The 23,632-nt window shown below is 34.0% G+C and overlaps 1 protein-coding gene across 7 annotated transcripts in view; it reads right to left on the bottom strand.

Annotated features, from left to right (window-relative positions):
- LOC130823840 (uncharacterized) overlaps positions 1-21,423 on the bottom strand; it is a 73,290-nt gene extending 51,867 nt beyond the window's left edge. For 4 of the 7 annotated variants that reach the window (XM_057688642.1, XM_057688643.1, XM_057688641.1 and 1 more), the window contains exons 1-18: positions 21,202-21,423; positions 20,921-21,011; positions 18,729-18,810; positions 15,387-15,490; positions 13,932-14,027; positions 13,783-13,830; positions 11,701-11,751; positions 10,842-10,945; positions 10,599-10,716; positions 5,437-5,538; positions 5,151-5,342; positions 4,787-4,944; positions 4,517-4,675; positions 2,853-2,945; positions 2,349-2,700; positions 2,033-2,146; positions 593-688; positions 398-465 (exon numbers count right to left, since the gene is read on the bottom strand). In XM_057688642.1, the coding sequence (XP_057544625.1) occupies positions 398-465; positions 593-688; positions 2,033-2,146; positions 2,349-2,700; positions 2,853-2,945; positions 4,517-4,675; positions 4,787-4,944; positions 5,151-5,342; positions 5,437-5,538; positions 10,599-10,716; positions 10,842-10,945; positions 11,701-11,751; positions 13,783-13,830; positions 13,932-14,027; positions 15,387-15,490; positions 18,729-18,810; positions 20,921-20,935 (1,952 nt within the window). In that variant the 5' untranslated portion in view covers positions 20,936-21,011; positions 21,202-21,423. The other 3 variants (XM_057688640.1, XM_057688644.1, XM_057688645.1) reach the window with 3 other exon arrangements.
- Positions 21,424-23,632: the final 2,209 nt, after the last annotated feature.

A 23,632-nucleotide genomic window follows, 5' to 3' on the forward strand; every position in this document is an offset into this window, starting at 1 on the left:
AAAATCTTCATAAACTGTATACACCATTTTAGTGAGTAATTACTAAACAAGCTATAACATTACTCATAAACATAATTTACCTAGTTGGATAGTTTCTTATTAATTACCTAAATTTTCCCCTAGTGATCCACAAATCAGACATATGGTTACCTTTCCCCTTATCTAAGAATTTAGATCTACATTTTGAAGAGATACTTCTTTCAACAGGTTGCAAAAAAAATATATTGCTTGATCAACTATCCATACTAAGTTAAAGAAAAGGCTTTGGCAATACAAAAAGTTAGCCTTACAAACAGCCAACCTAATAGTGAGACATCTCGACATTCATGAGCTAGGGAAGACACCTCAACATCCATGCTTAATTTTAGATAGTCATATTACAAGTTAAAATCAAAACCTGCATTGTTCCTCCAAAACCATTTGAAATTGCTCTTGAGCTTTACGTGTTACCTTCTCAAACTTCATCTGTCCAATAAATAAAGAGACAAAACAGAATGAAGTATGTAGACATTGCAGACAAAAGTGTGATAAACCTATACAATTTAAGATATAAAAAACCTTAGTAAATAAAACATAAGCTTTCCCATCTTACCTGTAATGCTGTGGCAGTCTCCATAGCAACAGTAGGACTAACTGCATTACTCCTCTTAATAAACTCCATAAAACGTTCATAACTTCCCATCAATATCTACAGCATAATATATAACGCGCAAAAGTTTCGTATCAGGTGTTGTACATATCAAACAAAAGTCAATGATAAAGAACAAATGAAGAAAAACCTTCACTTAGTCCCTGAAACTTGAGTTGACCGAAAAAAAGAAAAACATTCCACTTTCATTTGAATTAAGGTTACCTTTACTCTGTACATTACATTAACCTTTATTCTCTGATAACGCTCTTTCTATTCTTGTCTCTTTTTCCACACACTTATATTCACTTTTAAAGCTATACTTATTTTGCATCACCACCCAAATGTGGAACGGAAAGGAAACAAGATTATCAACTGAATTTCCAAAGTATTTTTCACAGTTATGGCATGGAACAAGCTAGTGAACTTTACCACTAAAGAGGTTTGTGTTCATAAAACAAAGATCCAATGAAAATTCAGAATAGATAACAAAGCTGACCTCATTATACTTTTTTTACCCGACTTGCATTTTCCCAAAACCTAACTGCTGTCAGTGAACACTAAATTATCCATAGCTTCTACCTTTCAGACTTTTTACTTGTCATTTGAAAGTCTACCACAGTAAGTGATTTTTCCATTTTGATATTGCCACATACTTTGATTTAAAGTCATTGCACCCATAACTGGATAGCAAACTATGAGAGATTCCAATAAGCCAATTTGCAATGACCCTTGCTAGGAGTGCTCAAAAGGTGTGAACTGGGATTCTGGAAAAATAAAATTATGTCCAACCCAAAACTAAGATACACTATGCAAATTGGCGTCACACTTACCAAAATATAAATTCATAATTAATATGTGAAAGTCAGGACAGCTCTTTATCTTATATTTGTCTTCAAAATAATGATAAAGTGTTCTCTCATCATAGAAAAACTAGAAGATGCGATAATAAATTGAGTTCAAAAGACATCTTGAAGTTCCTTCCCAAGCTAATCAGCAATCAAAAACTTCTCAAACTTCATGTTAGCCCCACTGGCATTGGCGAAGAGCTCACTAATCAACTCCTTCAAATTTTTCTCCATCATTTGATCAAATGTAACTTAAATCATTAAGAAACACAATGTTTACAAATTGTCTTTTCAGTAATACAATTAGAAAATCACTATAGAAGGATCATTCTTTCGTTGCTTTAGAGATTCCATTAAAAATAAAAAGAAAAAATCCATCCACACAAACAACATTTAAAGAAAAACTGAACAACTAAACAAGACTCAATTACACTTGTATCTCATCAAGAAATATAGTAGAAGCACTGGGTATGGAAACTACAATTCCTATCTGATCAAATCCAAGATATTGAGTTAACGTTAGCATTGCACAAGGTAGATAAAATGGCAGAATTACCGTGACATGGCAAGGACACATAGTGGCCGAAAGCTTCCAATCCACACTTTCCCCCACTGGGGACCGCACAAAACTACCTACCAATGCATTCTCTTTTTGTTCACTGGAAACACTCTGTCAACAGCAAACAGAACAGTGAACGTAAGACGTTCAGCAAAAGCAAAGGATAAATATATCATCAAAAACAGAAAATAATAAACAGCCATGATTATACAAAGATGAAGCTTTCAGTAGACAATGTAAACTAAATTTGTAGAAAATGAGATAACATGTTGCTGAAATGAAAAACCCAATAAAAATAAAACTGAAAAACAACCTGCGCTAGGGATCCTTCAGGCGCATACAACCCATAAAATTTCAACGATAAATCACAACAGGTGCTCCGTTGCTTGAACTTGGTTGACACATTAAGTTGCACGAATCTACCACAAAGAACTTCCGTACCATGTATATCAATGATTTTTGCAGCAGCCTGACCAATGGATACATCTACAAGAAAGTGTATCATGTTATGTGCATCTTTCCCTGAATACAAAGCAAGTTCTCCATCTGGCTGATAACTTAGAAGATTGTTAATTGCTTTCCACTCATCTTTCGTCAATTTCTCTTGTGACAACTCTGGTAAATTTAAATCGTCTGAAACAATGTCATCTCCAGGGGAAGAGCGCCTGAAACACGCATGAAGCGGCATTTATTACATACAATTAAATTCCATTAACAGCATCATAATCTACATAATATAGATTCATTCACATGATCAACAAGCAAGTTCTATTAAACAAAGAACGAGGAAGAAAATTCAGTAAAATCTCATACATACCAGTTGAAGGAAAACCAACTTCTCTTTTCAAGCTGCTTTTGCACAGCAGCTTCTTTCGACTTTGCAGACTCAACCTTTGCATGAGCAAGTAACCTAAAAAAGAACACATTTTGCAATTACTTCCAGCAAATTTAAGAGATTTGTTTGTTCAAGATCATAATGTAGCTATCCCACATCTAACATTGAAGCCACAAAAAAGCTTTAAAAAGAACAGCCTTCTTCATTTCCCTTCACATGTAGTTGACTCTTGCTACGAGACATTGACAACTATGAAAGCTTTCAAGTGAGATATGGACTAGCAATTCTGGTTTGAAAAATTGATCATGTTCTCGTCTTCTAATGAAGAAAGACGTTTTTTATCATTCGCTTAACATAGAATTGCTCACGTGAAGGAAACATTTGCTTTACAAGTTTTCCCTTCGAAAAGGGTAGAATCATGCAGCTGAAGGCTCAAGCTAGACAAGGGCGAAATATATAATATATTTCCAGGAGTTGGGCCAACAAATAAGTTTGGAATCAACTGGAGAATGAAATTATATATACTTACAAAGTCCCATAAGTATCCCATCTCTCTTTTAGTGCCTGGGAGGGGGGTCAAACTATTTAACATGCACAAATGGGGCAAAGTAACCAGTACAGGAAGACTTCCATAAAATGCCCCTCAAAAATACCCACTACAACAGTCCAACCTTCTACTCAACTTCAAGTTATACACCCAATAACTCAACAAGGTAATTTCTCCAGTATTTTCTAAAATGTCTTCGACATCAAGTACCTTAAGTTCCATTTGGTACTGCTTCAATTCGAGCTTTCTTTCCATCCCCATTGAACTTGTAAATAAAACTTTCTTGATAGAAGTACTATCTGCACTCCGCAAATAGAAGATACAAACCTTTTCTCTCTTCACCTTGAATCCACTAATTGCTCTATAGTGTTAAAATAAAGCCGCATTGCATCAGCCACGTCGTAAAGGTCTTAAAAACAACGAACCAATAATTCCCGCGTTGTAAAGGTGTAAAAAACCGCACCTTGGTCCGCACCAAAGGATATTTTATGGTTTTGACCGATATTTAAACGTTATAATAAATGCATCACTCCTCCTATCGCTTCACTGTTCCGTTACACAATCGCGACTGTTACAACATTTTTACACTATAAATTGCTTCCACTTGCAACCATTTTCCAATATCCAAGAAAGGCTATACCCACCAGTGTGAAGAGAAAGTAATTAAGCATGTCTCTTTGGCATTCTATGTCACCAACAAAGCATATTCTCTATAGGCTTTATTTACCAATAAATAATAAAGCAGCAGAAGAATAATCCTACTCAAGAACCTCCATGACCATTAAGTTCCTTCCTACACAACATTTAATCAAAGAAGCTCCTCACTTTGTTATAAACTCCCTCAAAAAATTTGATTTTATATTGATAAAGAAAAAAAATCATTAATGTAGAAGTAAAATGTCACAACCTAAGGGATGAGGAGTCCTTGTTGCAAACTAGGAACCAATCTACATTACAATCCTCCATTCACTTCTACATAAATCGGATAAACATCCCTCTATTTTAAAATGACCAAGACCAAAAACAAAATTATACCACCGGAGGATACTAGGATTGCTTCATAATGTAAACAAAAAAATAGTTACAGATATGTCTTTACCTCCATAGAAGAATCACTTTTGAATCAAGATCCTTCTCAATTTGTCGCAACTCTCCTTTATCAACATTAGGCAATTGTTGCAACAAATTAGCATATACATGAATGTAACGACGACGCAGTTGGCAAAGATGCTGGATTCGTTCCCATGAAAAGCTATAGCTGAAGAAAGATAAATTTCAGAAAAACTCGTAAAATAATAAATGCAAAGTCACGATCAATATCCCATTCCCCTATCTGACACAAAAAGAAAACTAAAATAAAATACATTACCACATTCTTTTCTGCTGCAAAGTGGCTTGCATGGCATAATGCCACCATAAATGAGGTCCATTTGAGATTGGCACAGCAGGCCTCAAATGTGAAATTTCTACATGCATTCTATACCTTGAAATGACCTCAAAAAGTTTAATCCAATCATAATATTGTGCCTATAAAAAACAAGTAGGATAAATAAATAAATAGGCATTCGATTTTATTAGAACCCAAAAAAAAAAATGTTTGTAGATGATAAAAAGATTCAATTTTCAAGGCAGCTATTATAGTGATTTGAGGCAGAACAAAAATCACTTGAGTGGATTAAATCTTTGATCATAGCAGAAAGCATAGAAGAAAAATTACAACCATTACAAATTACCTCTGTTATTGTTAATGATACATCGTTTAAGAAAAGTGATGCTTTCTCAAAAGGAACCTCTGGATTGTTCCTTTCTTGACTACCAAGCCGATGGTATCTAAGCACTCCATTTATAGGTGCGACTAAATATGTGCGATTCAAAGCCCACGATGCAACTTTAGATGCTAGTTCATTGATGCCGTCTTCAAAAATCTAAAAAAAATCAATATTAGAGAACAGAGGTAGTCAAAAAGAAGCATGTAATCCAGAAACCATGGTCCTATATATTATACAGCTAACAACAAACCTCAATCCACTTGTTTGGTCCAAGATCTTGCCAATTTTCATCAATCTGCCAAGGAGGTTTGTCGGAATCATGATAAATAGCAAGTCTTTCTAGCTGCAAGGACTGTGCGAAAAAACAAAGGCAACTGTAAGACATAAGGACAACTGAAGACCTTAACCGATAAGCCAAAACCACCTAAGTACAGAAGCATGTACAAACACAAAGAAATAGCTTGAAGTATGCGGGTGCCAAGTATGGGCAAAAAAGCAAGTTATGTATGCTTTTACACCTTAGTGTATCACTTTATATGAGTTAGATGATGTATAATAGTACAAATTATCATCGTGGTGTTTGAATTACTGATAAGCTTAGCTCAGATTCAATTAGTCAGAGTAGTTAATTTAACACATGTACATATGCAATATATTATGTACTTTTTCAATATATATTTCATTGATAATTCATGCAGAGAAAAACTAAAAAGTCTACCCATTGGATCCCCCCAAAACTGAATATGACCAAAGGCGAAATAAGAAGCAAGCACAAAGGGAGGAGGAAATTTGGTTATGCTGGCTGGATACATGGGTAAAAAGTAGTTATAATAATGAGTAGATATTTGTCTTGTAATTAGAAGGGTAGGCCAAAATGTCTAATATAGGCATATTGTAATTATTTGTGTATTGATTTTTGCAAATTAATAATAGGAGCAGCAAGGGCTCGAACAGTGCACCATCTATCTTAAATTATATATGTCTTTCTCTTTTCTCTCTTGTTTCTCTTCTTTTATCTTTCTTTGTATCTTACAGCGTGAATCCCTAACCATTTTCGGTGTGTCACAACTGGTATCAGAGCTATCCAATCAAAAAATTGGTCAACCCAACTAGTCAACAAAGTCTTAACTAGTTAGAACAAGACTTGTAACGAATGAAAGCAGCCTTTACAAACCAAGTAAGGGTGGAGATGGCAATGGCAAAGGAAAGAATCGCCAAGAAATAAGACAATACCGATAGGCTTTAGCGATTCCGATGAAGGGACAAGCAAAACTGATTGAGATGGGTACTCGACCCCATCTAAAAGCCGGTAGGAATCAGAATCTTGAATGGAGTACGGATAGGAACAAGGAGTTCTTGCTGTCTCACAACGATGAAAATGTTCAGGGGGTGGGTATCATTGACGACACCGGAGACTGGACTTACCCATTTTCAATGGGGAAAACCTAGATAAATGTATCTTGAAGGCAGAGAAGTATTTCTCCTTTAATGGGTTAAGTGAGAACAATAAAACAGAAGCTTCAGTGGTGAGTTTTGAAGAAATGGCTTTCGTCTGGTATGATTGGGAGAATCAAAGAACTCCAATAGTCCATTGGAGCGAATTGAAGAGCTTGATTTTGAAACATTTTAGGCCTCAGGATGCAGGAGATATGTATGAGCATTGAGCAATGGATGGCAGTGGAGCAGTAGCGGCATATAAGAAAGAATTTGTGACGAAGCTTACTCACCTAGAAAAAATGGCGGAATCAGAAATGATGGGGGCATTTTTGAGGGGGTTGAAGGAGGTGATCAAAATTAAGTTGAGAGTCTTAGGACCCGCAACTTTGGACCAAGCTATGACACAGACAGAAAAGATAGATCAGAAAATAGAAGCCCAAACTTGAATGGGAAGGAGGTATGTAACCGATAAACCCTACCTACAAAAACACCCTAATAACCAAAAGTACCCATCTAACCCTCAATCCCAAAATTACATTATGAACCAAAAATCCCAAAACCTTGAGTCGACACCCTCCAGACCCAAATTTCATGCAAACGGTCAAAATGAATTCTCAAGGGAAAGGATAAGGAGATTGTCAGACAAAGAATTTAGTGAAAAGCGCGCCAAGGAATTATGCTTCCAATGTGACGAGAAATGGTTCGTCAATCATGTTTGTAGCAAGGAAGAGTTGAGTGTTCTAATTGGGGGGGGGGGGGGGGGAAGAGACAAAACCGATGGAATTAAAATGTCCTCACTGAAAAAGTAGAAGAGGACAAAGAACCCGATGCCATTAATATTTCTTTGAATTCAGTAGTGGGTATTACAAACCCTAAAACTGTGAAATTGTTAGGTACGGTGAAGAACATGGAATTGATTGTGATGATAGATCTGGGGGCTACAAATTATTTCATTTCCAATCTTGCGGTCCAAAAATTAAAGATTCCTTGCGAGAAATGTGAAAAAATTCGATGTGATATTGGAAATGGCGATGAGATTTTGGGACAAGGAATCTGCTGGCAGGTGCATTTGCAGTTACAAGGCATTGAGGTAGTGCAAGATTTCCTATCTTTAGAATTGGAAATTTCTGATATGATTCTTGGCATTGAATGGTTAGAGACATTGGAGATAGTTAAAAATAATTAAAAGACCCAAACGATGAAGTTCGTGTGGAGTGACAGGAATGTGATGTTAGTGGGAAATCCTTCATTGGAATGATCAAAATTTTCGTTAAAAGCCATGACAAAGATGATAAAAAGGAGGAAGGGGGAATATTGGTGAAGTATAATGGCTTGGAGGGGCATGAGACTAAAGATAGCAATTGTGTTTCTATACCTAGATTTTACAGCCCCTAATTGATGCATATATTGAGGTATTTCACACTCAACCAACCTCACCTCCCACAAGTCATGACCATACTATAAACCTTAAGGAAGGAGCAAACCTTGCCCTAAAGATATCCCACAGTCAGAACAATGAGATTGAATGGTCGGTCCAAGATATGCTCAAAAAGCTTGAATAATTTAGCCTTCTCATAGCCCATTTTCAAGCCCCGTCATATTGGTGAAGAAGAAAGACGGTTGTTGGCGTTTCCATGTTGACTATAGAGCGTTGAATAAGGTGGCAGTTATGAAGTCTTGGCCTGCTCCAAAGAACCTCAAAGATTGAGAGGGTTCCTAAGGCTTACCGGATATTACCAAAGGTTTGTGAAGGAGTATGCTCATCTAACCAAGGCTCTTACGAACCAGTTTAAGAAACTCATTTCATGGAATGTAGAGGCTGATCATGCATTTCAATTTTTAAAGGAAATAATGATTAAAGTCCATGTTCTTGCTTTGCTCGATTTTTAGATGCAATTAATCATAGAGACTGATGCTTCAAATCATGGTTTAAGAGTTATGTTGTTACAAGATAAGCACCCAATTGCTTTCTTTAGTAAAGCCTTTGGAACCAGGGCTAGCCTTAAGTCTATTTACAAAAAAGAGTTGATGGCGATTGTATTTGCTGTGTTAAAGTGTAAGCATTACTTGTTGGGGAGGCGTTCTATTGTGAAAACAAATCACAAAAGCTTGAAGTACTTGTTGGAGCAACGTGAAGTCACCAGCGAGTATCAAAAGTGGGTAGTGACACTGATGGGATTTGAGTTTACCATTGAATACAATCCTAGCAGAAACAATACAGTAGCAGATGCTCTTTCTCGCATTCCTCACACTGTCATGAAATTGGGGCATTATTAAGTACTAATGGCATCAGCTGGGGCCCCTATCAAGAAGTCAAGAGGGATAGTACCCCTAAGTCACATCAAACAAGAGGTGGACAACGAGGAACCAATACCTTCAGGATTCACAATGGACAATGATATATTGTATTTTATAGGGAGGGATGTATTGGCAAAATCTTCACCTTTCATTTCTATTCTATTGAAGGAATACCACAATTCTCCCATGCGAAGACATTCGAGCGAGCTCAAGACATATCTTAGAATGGATACATAGTGGTTTTGGGAAGGTATTGAGGAGGCAAGTGATGAGATACGTGAGATATTATCAAACGTGCAAGCAAGCTAAGGCATCTTAGAAAAGTCTAGCAGGGTTGCTACAAAATCTGCTTGTTCCTTTGATGGTGTGGGAGTACGTTTCTATGGACTTCATAGGACTACCCTGGAATAAATACTATACTAGTGGTAGTGGACCGTTTGACGAAATATGCCCATTTTATATCCCTCAAGCATCCCTTCATAGCTCTTACAGTGACGGCACAGTTTGTTAAAAGAGGTAATTAGATTACATGGGTTTCCCACATCTATTGTTTCAGATCGAGATAGAGTTTTCATGAGCATATTTTGGCGAGAATTGTTTTGTCTACTAAAAACTCAGCTACTATTCAACATAGCTAATCACTCACAGACCGACGGTGAATCGAAGATTGTGAATAAAGTAGTGAAAACATACCTTCGCTGTTTACTAGTGGGCAGCCATGGATCATTTGGGATGAGTTTAGTTACAATACCTCACCTATCCAAGAAAATGTCCCCGTTTCAGGCCTTGTATGGCCATGTTCCGCCTCACATTATGCGAATGGGTCATCAACATACTATGGTGTATTCATTAGAACACAAATTGCAAGAGAGGGATGCCCTGTTAGATGAGTTGGAATACAATATAATCAAGGCACAACAGAGAGTGCGTCACTATGCGGATTAGAGGCGGAGGAATATGGTTTTCCAAGGAGGAAATTTGGTATTCTTGAAAGTGCAGCCGTATAGACAGAAATCTTTGGCGAGATGCTCAAATGAGAAGCTTAGCCTACGGTACTTTGGTCCTTATCAGATAGTGCAAAAGGAGGGGAAGGTCGCCTACGAATTAGCTCTTCCTAAGGGCAGTCTCATACACCCTGTATTCCACGTATCACAGCTTAAAAAGCTGAAGGTGCTCATAAAACATCCATTGTTGCACCCCCTCTGTCTGCTGAACTGGAAATACTGCTGCAGCCCTCGAACATCCTCCAAATCAGTCAGAACAGACCCAAAGAGATTTCAGAAGGCAACATTTAAAACATATCAAAGGCGAAATAAGAAGCAAGCAGAAGGGGGAGGAGGAAATCTGGTTATGCCAGCTGGATACAGTCGTCAGAAGTAGTTATAATAATGAGTAGATATAATGTGTTGTAAGTAAAAGGGTAGGCCAAAATGTCTATATATAGGTCAAAATCTCTTCTTTTCTCTTTCTTTGTATTTGTTACAGGTGTGAATCCCAACCATTTTGGGTGTGTCAAAGAATATAATATGGCATGACCAACCACAGGAATACAAAAATTAGAGAACAACAAGAATAATTAATATCGTAATGTACATCAAGAAAAGAAATTATCAGTTAGTTGCCTGCCCCCTAATATAAAGTCGAGTACACCTTAATGTTATGAAAATCAAGGTTCACCTTCCGCAATTTGTCAAGCGCGCCACTTGTATCAAACGTTTCATTTCCTTGCTCATCCATTGTGACAGCAGCAAGCTTCGCCAAAGTAACACCACAAGCAAAAGGATGTCCATAATTACTACCAACAGAAACGATATACATAAACAATCCATAAAGAAATTTGTCCCAGAAGGATTAAAATAACAGTTAGATATGAAAACACGTTAGCTTTATCATATAGAAATTTGATAAGTGATGATGCACCTTACAGTATCCTCATATCTAATATGAACATTGCTAATTGTGATTTTGAGATTTCCAATGATGGTGGCTATAAGAGACCCAAGCCAAGAATTTCCTGCAGCATGCTGGAATAAACAAATTGTTAACCAAAATTAACAAATGCCGATATAACACAACATAGAAGCCGAAGTTGACACTCCTTAAAAAGAACTATTGCTCGCAAAAAGCAAAAGAACACATTGTAATGACAAACAAGAAAACTCATATTTAAACATTTGTGCATATAAATTGAACACAGACAAAGACAATTATACTAATGCCAACGAACCAAAAATATATGGATTCCAATCAAAGCCATGTGAAAAAGATTTTGTTATGTTTGAACTTTGTGTGGAAGGAAATGGAGGGATAACATTCCTCCATTTCCATCATTTAGATACCAAAACGGAAGGGGATGACAACAAAAGGAGGGAATTGGAGAGGAAAATCCTGTATATTTAGTACTAAATATTGGAAAGATTTGGAAGGTAAAGTCAATAATCTTCCACCTCTCCCCTCCCCTCCCCTCCCCTCCCCTACCTAAAATGCTTTAGAAACACACCATAAAAATAAAAAAATTAAAAAATTACAAAAAAAAAAAAAAAAAAAGTTAGTAATTCTTAAGATCTTATACGTAATCCAACTAAAAAGTCAAAAAAAATATGCAAGTGCTCGAAGAGACTTGACGTAGAAAATAGCAAGCACAATAGAGGAAAATAAGTAGAAGGTTGATAAGTTAGATAGAGGGAAAAGGAAAAAAATATCGATGGTAAAATAAACTACACCGATAAGTGATAATACAAAAAAAAATGCCCAAATAATTTAGGTTGGGGAGACATACACTTCCAAGCTTTGATCTAGACATTGCTTCAAGAGTTGCTGCCTCGGATTCCTGGAGAAAAACATATATTTATAGAGATATCAAATAATTCCTTCAACCACAGAAATAGCTGGACCATTCCGGGCAGTTTAACAATATCCATAACAGAAGGCAAATACCCTGACTAGAACTATAATATTTACAAAAACATTTTACCCAAAAAAAACCCCACATAGGGCCTATTCTTTTCAACTGTACTCAACTCAACTGAACTCACAAAAACTGAATAATGATCAAAATAAGCAAAAGAGAATATAAATAGTTGAATACTGAATTGAAGTACTTATTAATAATTAACTAAACTGAACTATGAGACGAAGTTATCAGTATCTAACTGGACAAAACCAAAAACATGTCAAAAACAGCATACCCTTAGATTTAGTGAATGTGCAATCCTCCCAAAAAAAGAATAAATGAAGGGCTAGTGAGGGATATGTTTAGATGTTTTAACCAAGGGTTTTTAAAGTAAAATAAACAATCAATAAAAGGGATTATGAGGAGTCAAGCAATGTTATGATACTTCTCAACATCGAAAGTAGATACACAAGTTCTTTCCAACTCTACCTCCTTTCACCCACACAAAAGTTTACAACATAGAAGTACATACCAAAGGGTCCTGATATTGATCTGGTCTTTAACAGCTTTTGTATTCTTCTTGTGAACAAAGATGAAGCCACAAAGACAAATGATGATCCCAATGGCACTACGGTGTATTACATACTAAAGGAAATATATTAATTTCCCCCAACATACCAAAGAACCATACAACATTACAAACTGGCTTCACAGTTCACACCACCATTTGACCACCACTGAGCACAGTGTAAACCACTCAATGCAGCATAAACATCATTACCATAACCAAATCAACATAAATTTTATATTTATTTTGATAAGAAAATTATATTAATGGAGCAAAAAAGGTACAATAGGGATGAAAGCCCCCCCCCCCCCCCCCCCCCCCAAAAAAAAAATGGCGAAAAAAAAGCTACAAGACACTCTGAACAACAGAAAATAATCATCTAATCATTAAAGCTTGACTTAAGATTTCTAAAATGTATGTCTAATCCCCACAGATTCATCAAATCTCAATTTCAAACCAACTACCCCAACTACTCATAACCCCAACCCAACGACCTATAACTCCTACCTCAACCACTGAACCACCCACTTTCAAGATAGAATTACTCAACTCAAGACATTCCACCACTACCTATAGAGAGAAAACAATGTAAATTACGAGCTTCAATAAGGGAGATTCATCTCCTAATTTTGAAGATTATGATGTAGAGGAATTGAGGACATTGCTTCTCAAATAGGGAATGATACAAGATTAAAAGCGTTATGTCTACTCTTACAAAGTATTCTAAGGTGGACAAGGATGCGTTACATCTTTTTCAAGGTCCTAATTTGAAATCAAATTTCACTTAATTGCTAAATGGTGTTGACTCGTATTATGATCGAGTACACAAGGTACTATCCTGGTTTCAGTTACCCATGGTTGGAGGCTCCATTGGTGGTGATAAGAAATTGGTTCCCTTGCTGAACAGCTAAAAGTTTCAACTCTCCAAATAGTTTTGAAATAACATTATTTTTGTGTAACTAACAATTTAATTCTTGTTCAGGTTATCGAAATTCTTGATAAGAATCAGTCTAGGGCATGTCCTAGTCAATTCATTTAGATAGCCTAGGCTGCATTATTCTTTTTTAATAAATGAATGAAAGGGGCCTTTTAGGAATGTTTTGAGTTCTACGTATAATTGTTATTTGTATGAATTCATCCAAGTTTGTGCGTCCCTTCATAAAACCTTGCTTGTCTTAAGAAAATTGTGAGTGTTCCGGTTAACTCGGAAAAAAAAAACTATTTTCACAATCTTGGGGAGCATTCCCAAAATTAAAAAGTAACCACTGTAAGATTAGAGTATCGCAAATATCTTGTCTTTTTCAGGAACTTTGGTTAAGAAATCCCTTTAAACTCAGAATTATGAATGGTAACATAAAAATACTATGTTAAACAATGAAATCTAATATATGGACACGTACCTCAATTTGATGAAGTTTATCTTGAAATAGTCTCTCTTGATCCTCTTCCTAAAAGAAAAACACAATCACTGAATTCAAAATGAAACAAAGCAATCGACACACTGTAAGACTTCCCATATCTTTCCTTGAATTTTTTACAAAGAACCTACCTTAAGGGTTCTTCCATCAGGTGCCGGGTAAGCAAGAATAAAAACACGGTCAATGAGAACAATCACTGGTTCTTTACCAAGGCTTTTCCAAGGAACCTATATAAGGAACAAGTCTACATATAAATAGCAAGGATGTAGCTTTATTAATAAAAAGCTGCCCCATAAACATATATTTACCTAACAGTTTCCAAAAAAGAAATTAGAAAAGAACTCTTAACGGTCACAGTATAGTTATTTTAGAAAATGGTTATTTGACATTAAAGATTCACGTTGAACTTTCTTTGAATTTTGAATTGAGTCGAATGCACATCAGATGGAAATCAATATATAAATATCAAATTTGATCCCTAGGGTATCAGCTAATCTTACTTCACGTACAAATCTTTTGAAAATTTAGCAATTTACTAGTTGAGAGTAGGGATAGGCATGCGTCTTAAGTGTCTAGATCCAACTATTTTTGGACAATAAGGGTCCGAGCCAAATTTGGGTCCATGATCTTAAGGGGGCCCGGATCTGGGTCCACACTTTGGAGACCCAAATCCAACCCATAGTCCATTTTGCATTTGGTTTTTAAAAGAATTATATATATATATATATATATATATATATATATATATATATATATATATATATATATATATATATGTGTGTGTGTGTGTGTGTGTGTGTGTATGTGTGTGTGTGTGTATGTGTGTTTGCTTGTTTGATTTACGAATTTGTTATATTTAGGAAATTGAGTGTATATGGAACTTTGTCGGTTTATGTAATTTGAAATACGGTCGTTGTATTTGTACTATATAAATCGAAAGACTTAATGAATATTTTGTATTAAGAACTTGAAACAAATTTGGACCCGCAAGGTCCAAATTTTCTAGACCTAATGAACCTGGATCCAGGTCTAAGTCCAATAAAAGAATAGGGTCCGGATCTAAGTCTAGCTGACACGACCCAGATCCAACCCATCTCCATCCCAAGTTAAGAGTCCCCACCCCTTTTATTTTTTCTATCAATTAATACTGCTTTCATTTGTAACACATCCAAATTATAAAATCATACACAACATCCTCCATTAATAATGTCATGCAACATGCTCTTATGGGCATTTATTTCTTGTGACAACACTATCGTTCATTCGTTCCCAACAAAATAGGAAACAAGCAAATCTATATGCAACACAAAAGAAAACATGGGGTTCTAAAAGAGAAAGAGCAATAAGATACCACATCAACACTATAGTAAAAAAATTAAAAAAAATAAATAAACAAATAAATAAATAAAATAATAATAATAATAATAATACTAATAATAAAAATAATAAAAATAATAATAATAATAATAATAATAATAATAATAATAATAATAATAATAACAATAATAATAATAAAAGAAAAGAAAAGCATACTATTGAACAAAAAAACCAAATACACAAATTCTCAATCTTGTTAATTTCAGTACCTTCAAGGTTATAGTCCCAATGAAACCAGCTTTCACCGTTAGAGGAAGCTTAAGGGAATTTAAAGCCTCTGCTTTCAACTTCAGATCTTTCAGAACCACATCACCTAAGAAAATCAAAGAAAATTGTTTGTCATCAACATCAACATTAAATAAAAACCAAGACAAATATCAAACACAAACATATCCAAAAAGACATAGAATAATCATGAACAATTGATACATACATGTCAAAAGATTTACCAAATCCAAATCAAGCAAAGAACATTTACTTGCACAAGATATGCCACTACAGTACATGATTTACATCAAAGAGACTTAGTTTAAAAAATTTTCCTCAGGCACATCTAGGCACAAGGGTCAGTAACACCACCTCTAGGATGACATGAGGTGCAGGCACACAGCTTTAATCTTTAAAAGGCACTTTGGCAATCCAAAATTAAATGACCGACATTGATGTAAACTAGAGTCTTATGATTGGTCAAATGACCGACATTGAAAAAAGGATTCAACGCATGAAACCACACAACAGTTCATGAAAAGTAATAAAACAATGCCCATAGATGTAAACCAAACAACTTATCCATGTCAAAATTCCAAAAGGAAGAGCGTAAAGCAAATTAAGTATTGTCCTAAAAGAGGAATATATCACCAATCCTAAAAGATAAGATAAAAGAACTGACTGAAAATAAATAACAACAAATTATGGCAAGTTAAGAAATTTCAAACACCAAATACTTGTGTAAAACTAAGGTCCCATCGCATCAGTTGCATTGCAAAGATTTTTAAAACAAACGAACTGATGTGTGAAGAAAATTGCACTTTGGGTTGTACAAGGGATATCTTATGATTCAAGAGATTTTTAGGCGTTGCGATAACGCATCAATCCTGTTACCACATTAACCGTTCTGTTACAGCGATCGTGACCGTTAACGCATTTTTACACTATAGACCACGAACAACCCTCGTATCACAAAATTTAACAGAAAGTTTGGATACGTGTAAATTTCCACCTTCCTTCTTTAACAATTGCATCTCCAAGCCAAAAGCAAACAGTATTAATAAATTGTTATTTTAGGACAACACTAGCACGTTAATGCCAACTTCATCTACGTAATATTCAAGAAACCAAATATATACCGACATGAAAAAAATAGCTAGAAAAAACAATTTCCAACTTTCAAGTGCACCACCAAATCACCAAATGAAACCATCTTCCACATTGAGTAAGTCAACCTTTTTCTCATCCTTTTTTTTGCATGCGACAAGAACATCATTTCAAGAACACGATTGACCCCACTCCACCCAATTAAAGCCGATCACGGGCATTGTTGAGAAATAAATTCTAAACAGAAGAAGAATTGTGCAATGACCTGATAATTGGGGTTAATGGATTTACGAAGGGATAATTAGGTAATTACCTTGATAGTGGTAACTTGGAAAATAAGTTAGTTCTAAGTGGTAGTTTTCTTATAAATAAGCGAAATTAGAGGCTCATTAGTATCATGAAAATTGTTAAGCAAATTGTGGGTGAGTTTTTACTTATTTTAGGAGATCTAAAGCTTCTCGAATTGCTTGATCTATCTTTCGTTATTTTGTAATCGTTCTTTAATCATCAATTTGATAGTATAATTTCTCTTTTGTCATTTTTTCATTTCAATTTCTATTTTACTGTTTTAGTCCAAATTATCAGTTCATAGCAAATTGATGGTTAACAAATATTTCATCATACAAGTGTAAACTTCCATAGCTTTGCAAAAAATATCCTTGGACATCCACGACTCTTTTAACAAAAATCTTAAAAAGATGTTTAGTGTATTTTTTTCAACTTATTTTTGCTTACTTCGTGACAAACTTTAACATATTTTAATATCGCTTAGTAAGTAGCAACTTACATATTTACCCAATTTATTTTTGTTGAACTTAACGTACAATTGTTAAGTACTTAAACTTGTTATTGCTTAACTTAAGATATTTTTGCTAACCTTTGATCTAAAATTTTTTGAGCTTACTACGGTTGAACTTGACATATTTTGTTGAACTTAACTAACTTTACTAAATTTTAAGTTTATAAAACGAACAGAACATGTCTTAAGAGAACTTTCAACACTTTCCAAACATTCTAGACCAAACATTTTGCTATCGATTTAGATTTTCAATTCGTGAATCACTCAAAATTGCCTGAAAAAAAATAAAATAAAATAAGATAACCAATTAAAAATTGGCTTTCCATGATGCGCAATTCGCAAGGAGATTAGTGAATCTTGTTAAATCTAGACTAAGGAGAGCAAAGAGGAATAGTAACCCTTCTAATTTATTCATCTTTTCACAAAACTCACCTTGTCCCAAATGTTTGTCCCATTTGATTTGGTTTTATAATAGCCTTATAGTTGGTATGCAAATAAGCTTTGTAGATAGAGGGGGCACAAAAGCTAATAACAAAATGCAAAAAACAGAAACACCTTTAAAAAGCCCTTTAGGCAAAATGGAAAAAAAGATATGAATGTGATATTTAGAACTTAACAAAACTTAAAATAATTTAGAAATAACAAACCTTTGGAATATACAATTATTTCTTTTCCATGAATCCAAATTCCCAATTCACATTTCTGAAAGTACTTTCTATAATATAGTAACAAGTAAACACTAGCTCAAACACGAATCTATGGCCACTTTCTAGCTAAGGAAGAGAAAGAGACAAAGAGGCAAGTAAAACCCTTTTAATTTACAATAACTTACGACGAAGCTCTCTCTATCCCCGTATGTTGGTCGAATTTTATTTAATTTTGTAAAAGAATCAAGGTGATGGAGCAAATATTTGGGATAGAGAGAACACAAAGATCCCTAATGCTATTATTAAAAAATTAAAAAAAATAGACACACCCTTGAAGGCCCTTGTGCACAATCGTCCATGAGCATATGAAAGTCATGATCAAAGCACAATACTATTAGTGTAGACATGCACACTTCAATTGCATACCTATGGTTGATCATTCATTCATTGAAAGAAAGCAATTTACAATGAGAAGTAAAGCGGAAAAAAAAAAAAAAGAGAAGTAATTCAAAAAATTAGGCAAAAGGTTAGCTTCACTATACATTAGTTTGAGCCAAGAAAGATTTACTTTTGACATACTAACCGCGAATCACTAAAAAACGAAAAAATAAATTCAAAGTAACCATATAATGAATCTATAGACAGTAGTCAAAGACTACTTGTGTAGATAATTGTAAATATAAAAAACCGATATCACTTTCCTGTCCACAAAATATAGTCAAGTCAAAAATGTATCTAAGTGAAAGTAAGCATACATAGAACAAATCAAACAAAAACATACAATTACAAACCTTTCCACACACTAACTCTTAGAGCCTCTAAGGAGAGCCCATGGACATATTCACCCAGATATCTTTTAAGCAAATGTAGGACCTGCAAAATAAATATTCACACAAAGGAAGAAGTTAGAGTTCTTGAAAAAATAGCACGTTACTCAAATTGATATGACCTGGCTGACAATGAGAGGCCACAAATAAATCCTGGCGCAAGAGATGAAACTGATGGCAAAAAAAGGACCATCATGCCCCAAGGTAACACTGACCAAGAGGCTTTAATTGTAAAACATGCAATCAACACTCACTCCACACATAAAACAGTAAAATATCCACATATGAATATAAAGCCTCACAACGAGAGAAAAAAGTGTGCTTGTCTATTTTCATAGAAAGTACCCAAGAATGTGCAACTAGACCTTGAGAATTGTGTTTGTAGAAAAAGCAGTCCCTTAGCATTTACCCACTAAACTAAGATTTTTGATAAGCAGCTCCAAGACAGAATATACAAAATGTAGATTTGCGCACCTGCTATGCAAAGGCTTGCCAGATGAATTTCCAAAAGCTCGCACAAAAGTCAATAAAATAGATAAAGAGGTATTTACGAAAAAAAACAGGAAAGGAAAATAAATAGATTTGTACCCATCTTTTCGTTTTAACCATTACCACTTGAACTAATGAGAAATTACAGGGAGCACGTGCAGTGACATGAAAAACCGCATATGCTTTCCTCAATAAGTTGAAAAATGACTACAGTAAATGTTTGACAGCATCGACTTTCTATATTCATTCCATAGCTAAAATATGCATATTCTTTCCAAGTCCTCTATAATAAATTAATCAAACAACGTTCCTGTTGAACTATGTCAAATATATACCAAGCAAAGGAAAATCTAGATCCTTTGCTTCTCTCAATTTTGTTCATTTCCTAATTTTTTCGGATCATTTAAATAAACGAAAAAGTAGTAATGCATCTAAAATATGTCATAATATCATACTTATCTTTGATAATACAAGAAACCCAAAAAGGGAGATAACACAACTAATCTCCAAAATCACACGCCCTTCTCATTAAGTCAATAAGAAAAGCACTACATGATTTCCTGTCCATCCCTTGTTGAAACAAAAAAACATCTATAGTAATCTACTAAAATTTTTTCAACTGCAACCGTGGGAAAAATCTTTTAAAAAGTACATGATGCACTTTCTCCCAAGTCCAACTCAAAAAATGCATTACTTCCATAGCACTTACCTCGTCATGAAACACCTTATTCCTATATGGTATTTAAGTATCAACAAAAAAGATGTCCATTGCCATAGTCTTTTACAGCACCATAGAATTTAATTTCCTACTTTTTGTCTCTACCCACTTACAAGTTACAACTCCTAGTTTCCTAGACATATGAACATAATCATACTTGATCACAATCACCACTAGCATGATACACATCCACCAAAAACACTAGAAAGATTTATCCCACATATACTAGAAATATGAATCCTCTAAAATTGGCCATTAATAACTCCTTAAAAAGGACCACATCAAACCCTTAAATTCATAATACACCAATCATTATGGATTTGACACAAAACAATCAAATGCTTGCAAAAAATCAAGTGCGATCCAATCTACAAAACCTTCGACAATAAAAGATGCTTGAAATATTATGTGCTATGTGCGATACAAAAGACTCGCCATAAGATAGCTTGAAGGCCTAGGATAACATTGCCAAACTCCCAACAAGTTCTTAGTTCATTTTCCTTGGCAAACACCAACAAATCATTATAGAAAATACATTCCGTTCTCAGCACTAAATTAGCCTACAAACTTCCGCTCAAACTGCCAAAACGTTTTGGCATCAATTAGACTCTAAACAGAAAGACTCTAGTATCACTAAGAACAATCAACAAAATCAGGAAAAACAGCCACAAAGACAACTTTCTTCCATTCACTTAACTAACGATCCCTTGAAAAACTTCGTCATTCAAACTATGCCAGTTACACACTGAATTCAACTATTAAACAGAAAAATTGCAAACAAAATCAAACCTTCACATTACTACCTCACGAAATTCCAAAAATTATTTAAAAAAAACCTAACATCGGCAATCAACCACCAAAGAATGCATTGGAAATTAAACTCAACTCCAGCTCATGATCATCATTCAACGACAAAAACGAAATCATAAAAAACGAAGAAATGACTTACATGCGCTTCAAACATTGTGAATCGTGAATAACCGCTTTAAGCTTCAAGCAACGGTGCAATCAGCAAAAAATGATAAGAAAAAGTTCACCGTCTGATCAAAAACAACAAAAAAGAAAAAACAAAAAAAGAAATGCAATCAAATTACAACAACAAAATAGAATAATCTGAAAACCCTCGCTGACATTAAATTCTATACAAAATTGACAAAAGGAAAACCCTAAGAAATCGGTGAGAAAGAAGAATAACGAAAACAAATATTGAAAAAGGAAGAAGAAATGTACAGATGTGAAAAAGTGTTTTGGATTTCATAATTTGTAATTTATTGGCATACTTCAGAAATTTGTTTAGATGCCCTTTTCGTCGTGATGTTTGTTCTTCCTAGTTTACCGGTAAAGGGGTCATTGTGTTTGAGTTGGAAACTGGCTAAGTTTATTTTAATTTAATTAATTTATTTTTTTTTTTGGTTTTCCTGCAGCTGCGGGAATGGTTGATAAATGGCAGATTGAGGCGCACTCTAACATCCTAGGTTCTAACATGTAAGAAGTGGTGTCAACATCAGGTGTCTACCCGTGTGCCATCTTGTGGGCCCTCGATTTTCTAACTTTAGGTTCATATTGCATCAATTTGCAAAGTTGTCAAAGTACCTTATTTGTTGGACAACTTGATAGTTGAGAACTGTGTTGAGACGAACTTTTATTGTTTCGCTTTCTAAAGATTTTGATATGAATAATTTGCGAATTATAATTTTAAAGTTGAGTAATTTTGTAAATTATAATTTTGATGTTTATTTTTTACGAATTACAATCATTAAAGTATCAAAATTTACAGGTTCAGGTCAAAAATACAGAATTCTAACCACTTAACTTAAAATTTCGACCACCAAAATGGTAGGAATTCTAAGTTTTGGTCTAAACCTGCAAACTTTAATACTTTTGTGATTGCGATTCACGAAAAATAAATATTGAGGTTGTAATTCGCAAAACTGCTAAACTTTAAGGCTGTAATTTGCAAATTATTCTTTTAATTTTGATTTATTTTTTAAAAGTATCAACTTTGACTGTTGAATTTCAAATTTTTGTTTTTTCTTTCCTAAGTTTTTATTGTAGACTGTAAATTAATTTTCTTTTATTAATGTGATTTAATCTTCATCTTTTAAATGTTTCTATGTCTTTATTTAGGTACTTGTTGCTGAAGTTATTAGAAAATGTCATCAAATATTGTTGTATGTTATAAGTTCTTGTATGTTGTGAAAATTATATGATGCGAAAACCGTTTTATTTTATCAAATGCCTTCAAATGACGTTGTTGTATATATATCCATCAAATGCCATTAAGTTGACCAATCCACATATTGATATTCTTTCAAATGAATTGGACTTAAAACTGTTGTATGCTGCAAAAATTGAAGAAAGTGATAGACAAATTTTTATGGTTGCTCGTTGAACTTCAATTGTAATTCTTCTTCCTTAGAAAAATACAACATTTTTCCATTCAAAAAAGAAATAATTACCATCCTTCAAAATACAAATAACATCAAGTATATTCTAAAAGCAATCACTAAAATTCACGAAAAGATTATGATGTGAAATTCTTGTTAACTGTAAATGCACGATGTAGCATAACTTAAAAACCAATCACAGGAAAGCTACTTTAATTGGTTTGTCTAACTCTTATTATTACGTAATACAAAACAAAAATATTTATGGAATTTTGTATCTAGCACTCCTATAATCGAAGAACTAGAATACTAACTTATGCTACTAAAATAGACTAAGCAAGAAATATCGATTTAAAATAGTCTTAAAAAACAATCAAGGATATTGGGAATCACCCAAATCTAGAATAGAATTCAATTACTCTCAAGCTTAAACAAAAACTAATTTTTATATGACTAAAAGCCATATAATTGATCTCAAGTTTAGCTATACTAATTAATATCTTTTTAAGACCTTACAAGTTTTAATTCTCAAACTTCCATTTTATTGGCTTAACAAATACTTTCTCAGTTTCATATAATCTTCTCAAATAGAATTTATGAATTTTAGTGTTAAACTTTGGCTATGATTTCTCATCGATTTATAAGAAAATACTTTTACATTTGAGATTTTGTTAGATTCGTCTCAATCTATATTTTCTAAAGATCAACTTTTTAGAATTTTTAAAAACTCAGAACTAAAATTATTTGATTTTAAAGTTTGCATTGGAATCGCCAAAAAAAGTGAATGGGAAAAACATTTGAAAATAAAAAGAGTATGAATTTAACTTGAATGTACCTTAATTCTAAATTACTCGTTATCTCAAACTTTTTTCCTATAGAAAAGGTTAATAAAATTGTTTAAAGTGACGTTCATTAAGTATGGATTTAATCATCAATTCCTTGTCATAAAATTAATCTAATTATATTATTCTATACCAAAATTGAAATCAATCCCTCTACCCTAGATGATAAATCTTCTCACTAGAGATAAGAATTAACATAGAAACAACAACTAAATCCTAGGCAGGATTTTAGACATAAGCTATACTTGATAGGAATAATTAAGATAAACTAGAAAAATGAAAATTGTATAAAAAAAATAGACACAAAACCGCAAAACAATTCTAACAATAATAACTTAGGAATCAATTTACTAAAAATAACCAAACAAATTGAAGAAAAATCAAATAACCAAACAATGAAAATAAAAATGAAAGACCATAAAATAAAACGTA

The sequence above is a fragment of the Amaranthus tricolor genome, chromosome 9 (genome assembly GCF_026212465.1).
Source record: "Amaranthus tricolor cultivar Red isolate AtriRed21 chromosome 9, ASM2621246v1, whole genome shotgun sequence".
Classification (NCBI taxonomy): domain Eukaryota; kingdom Viridiplantae; phylum Streptophyta; class Magnoliopsida; order Caryophyllales; family Amaranthaceae; genus Amaranthus; species Amaranthus tricolor.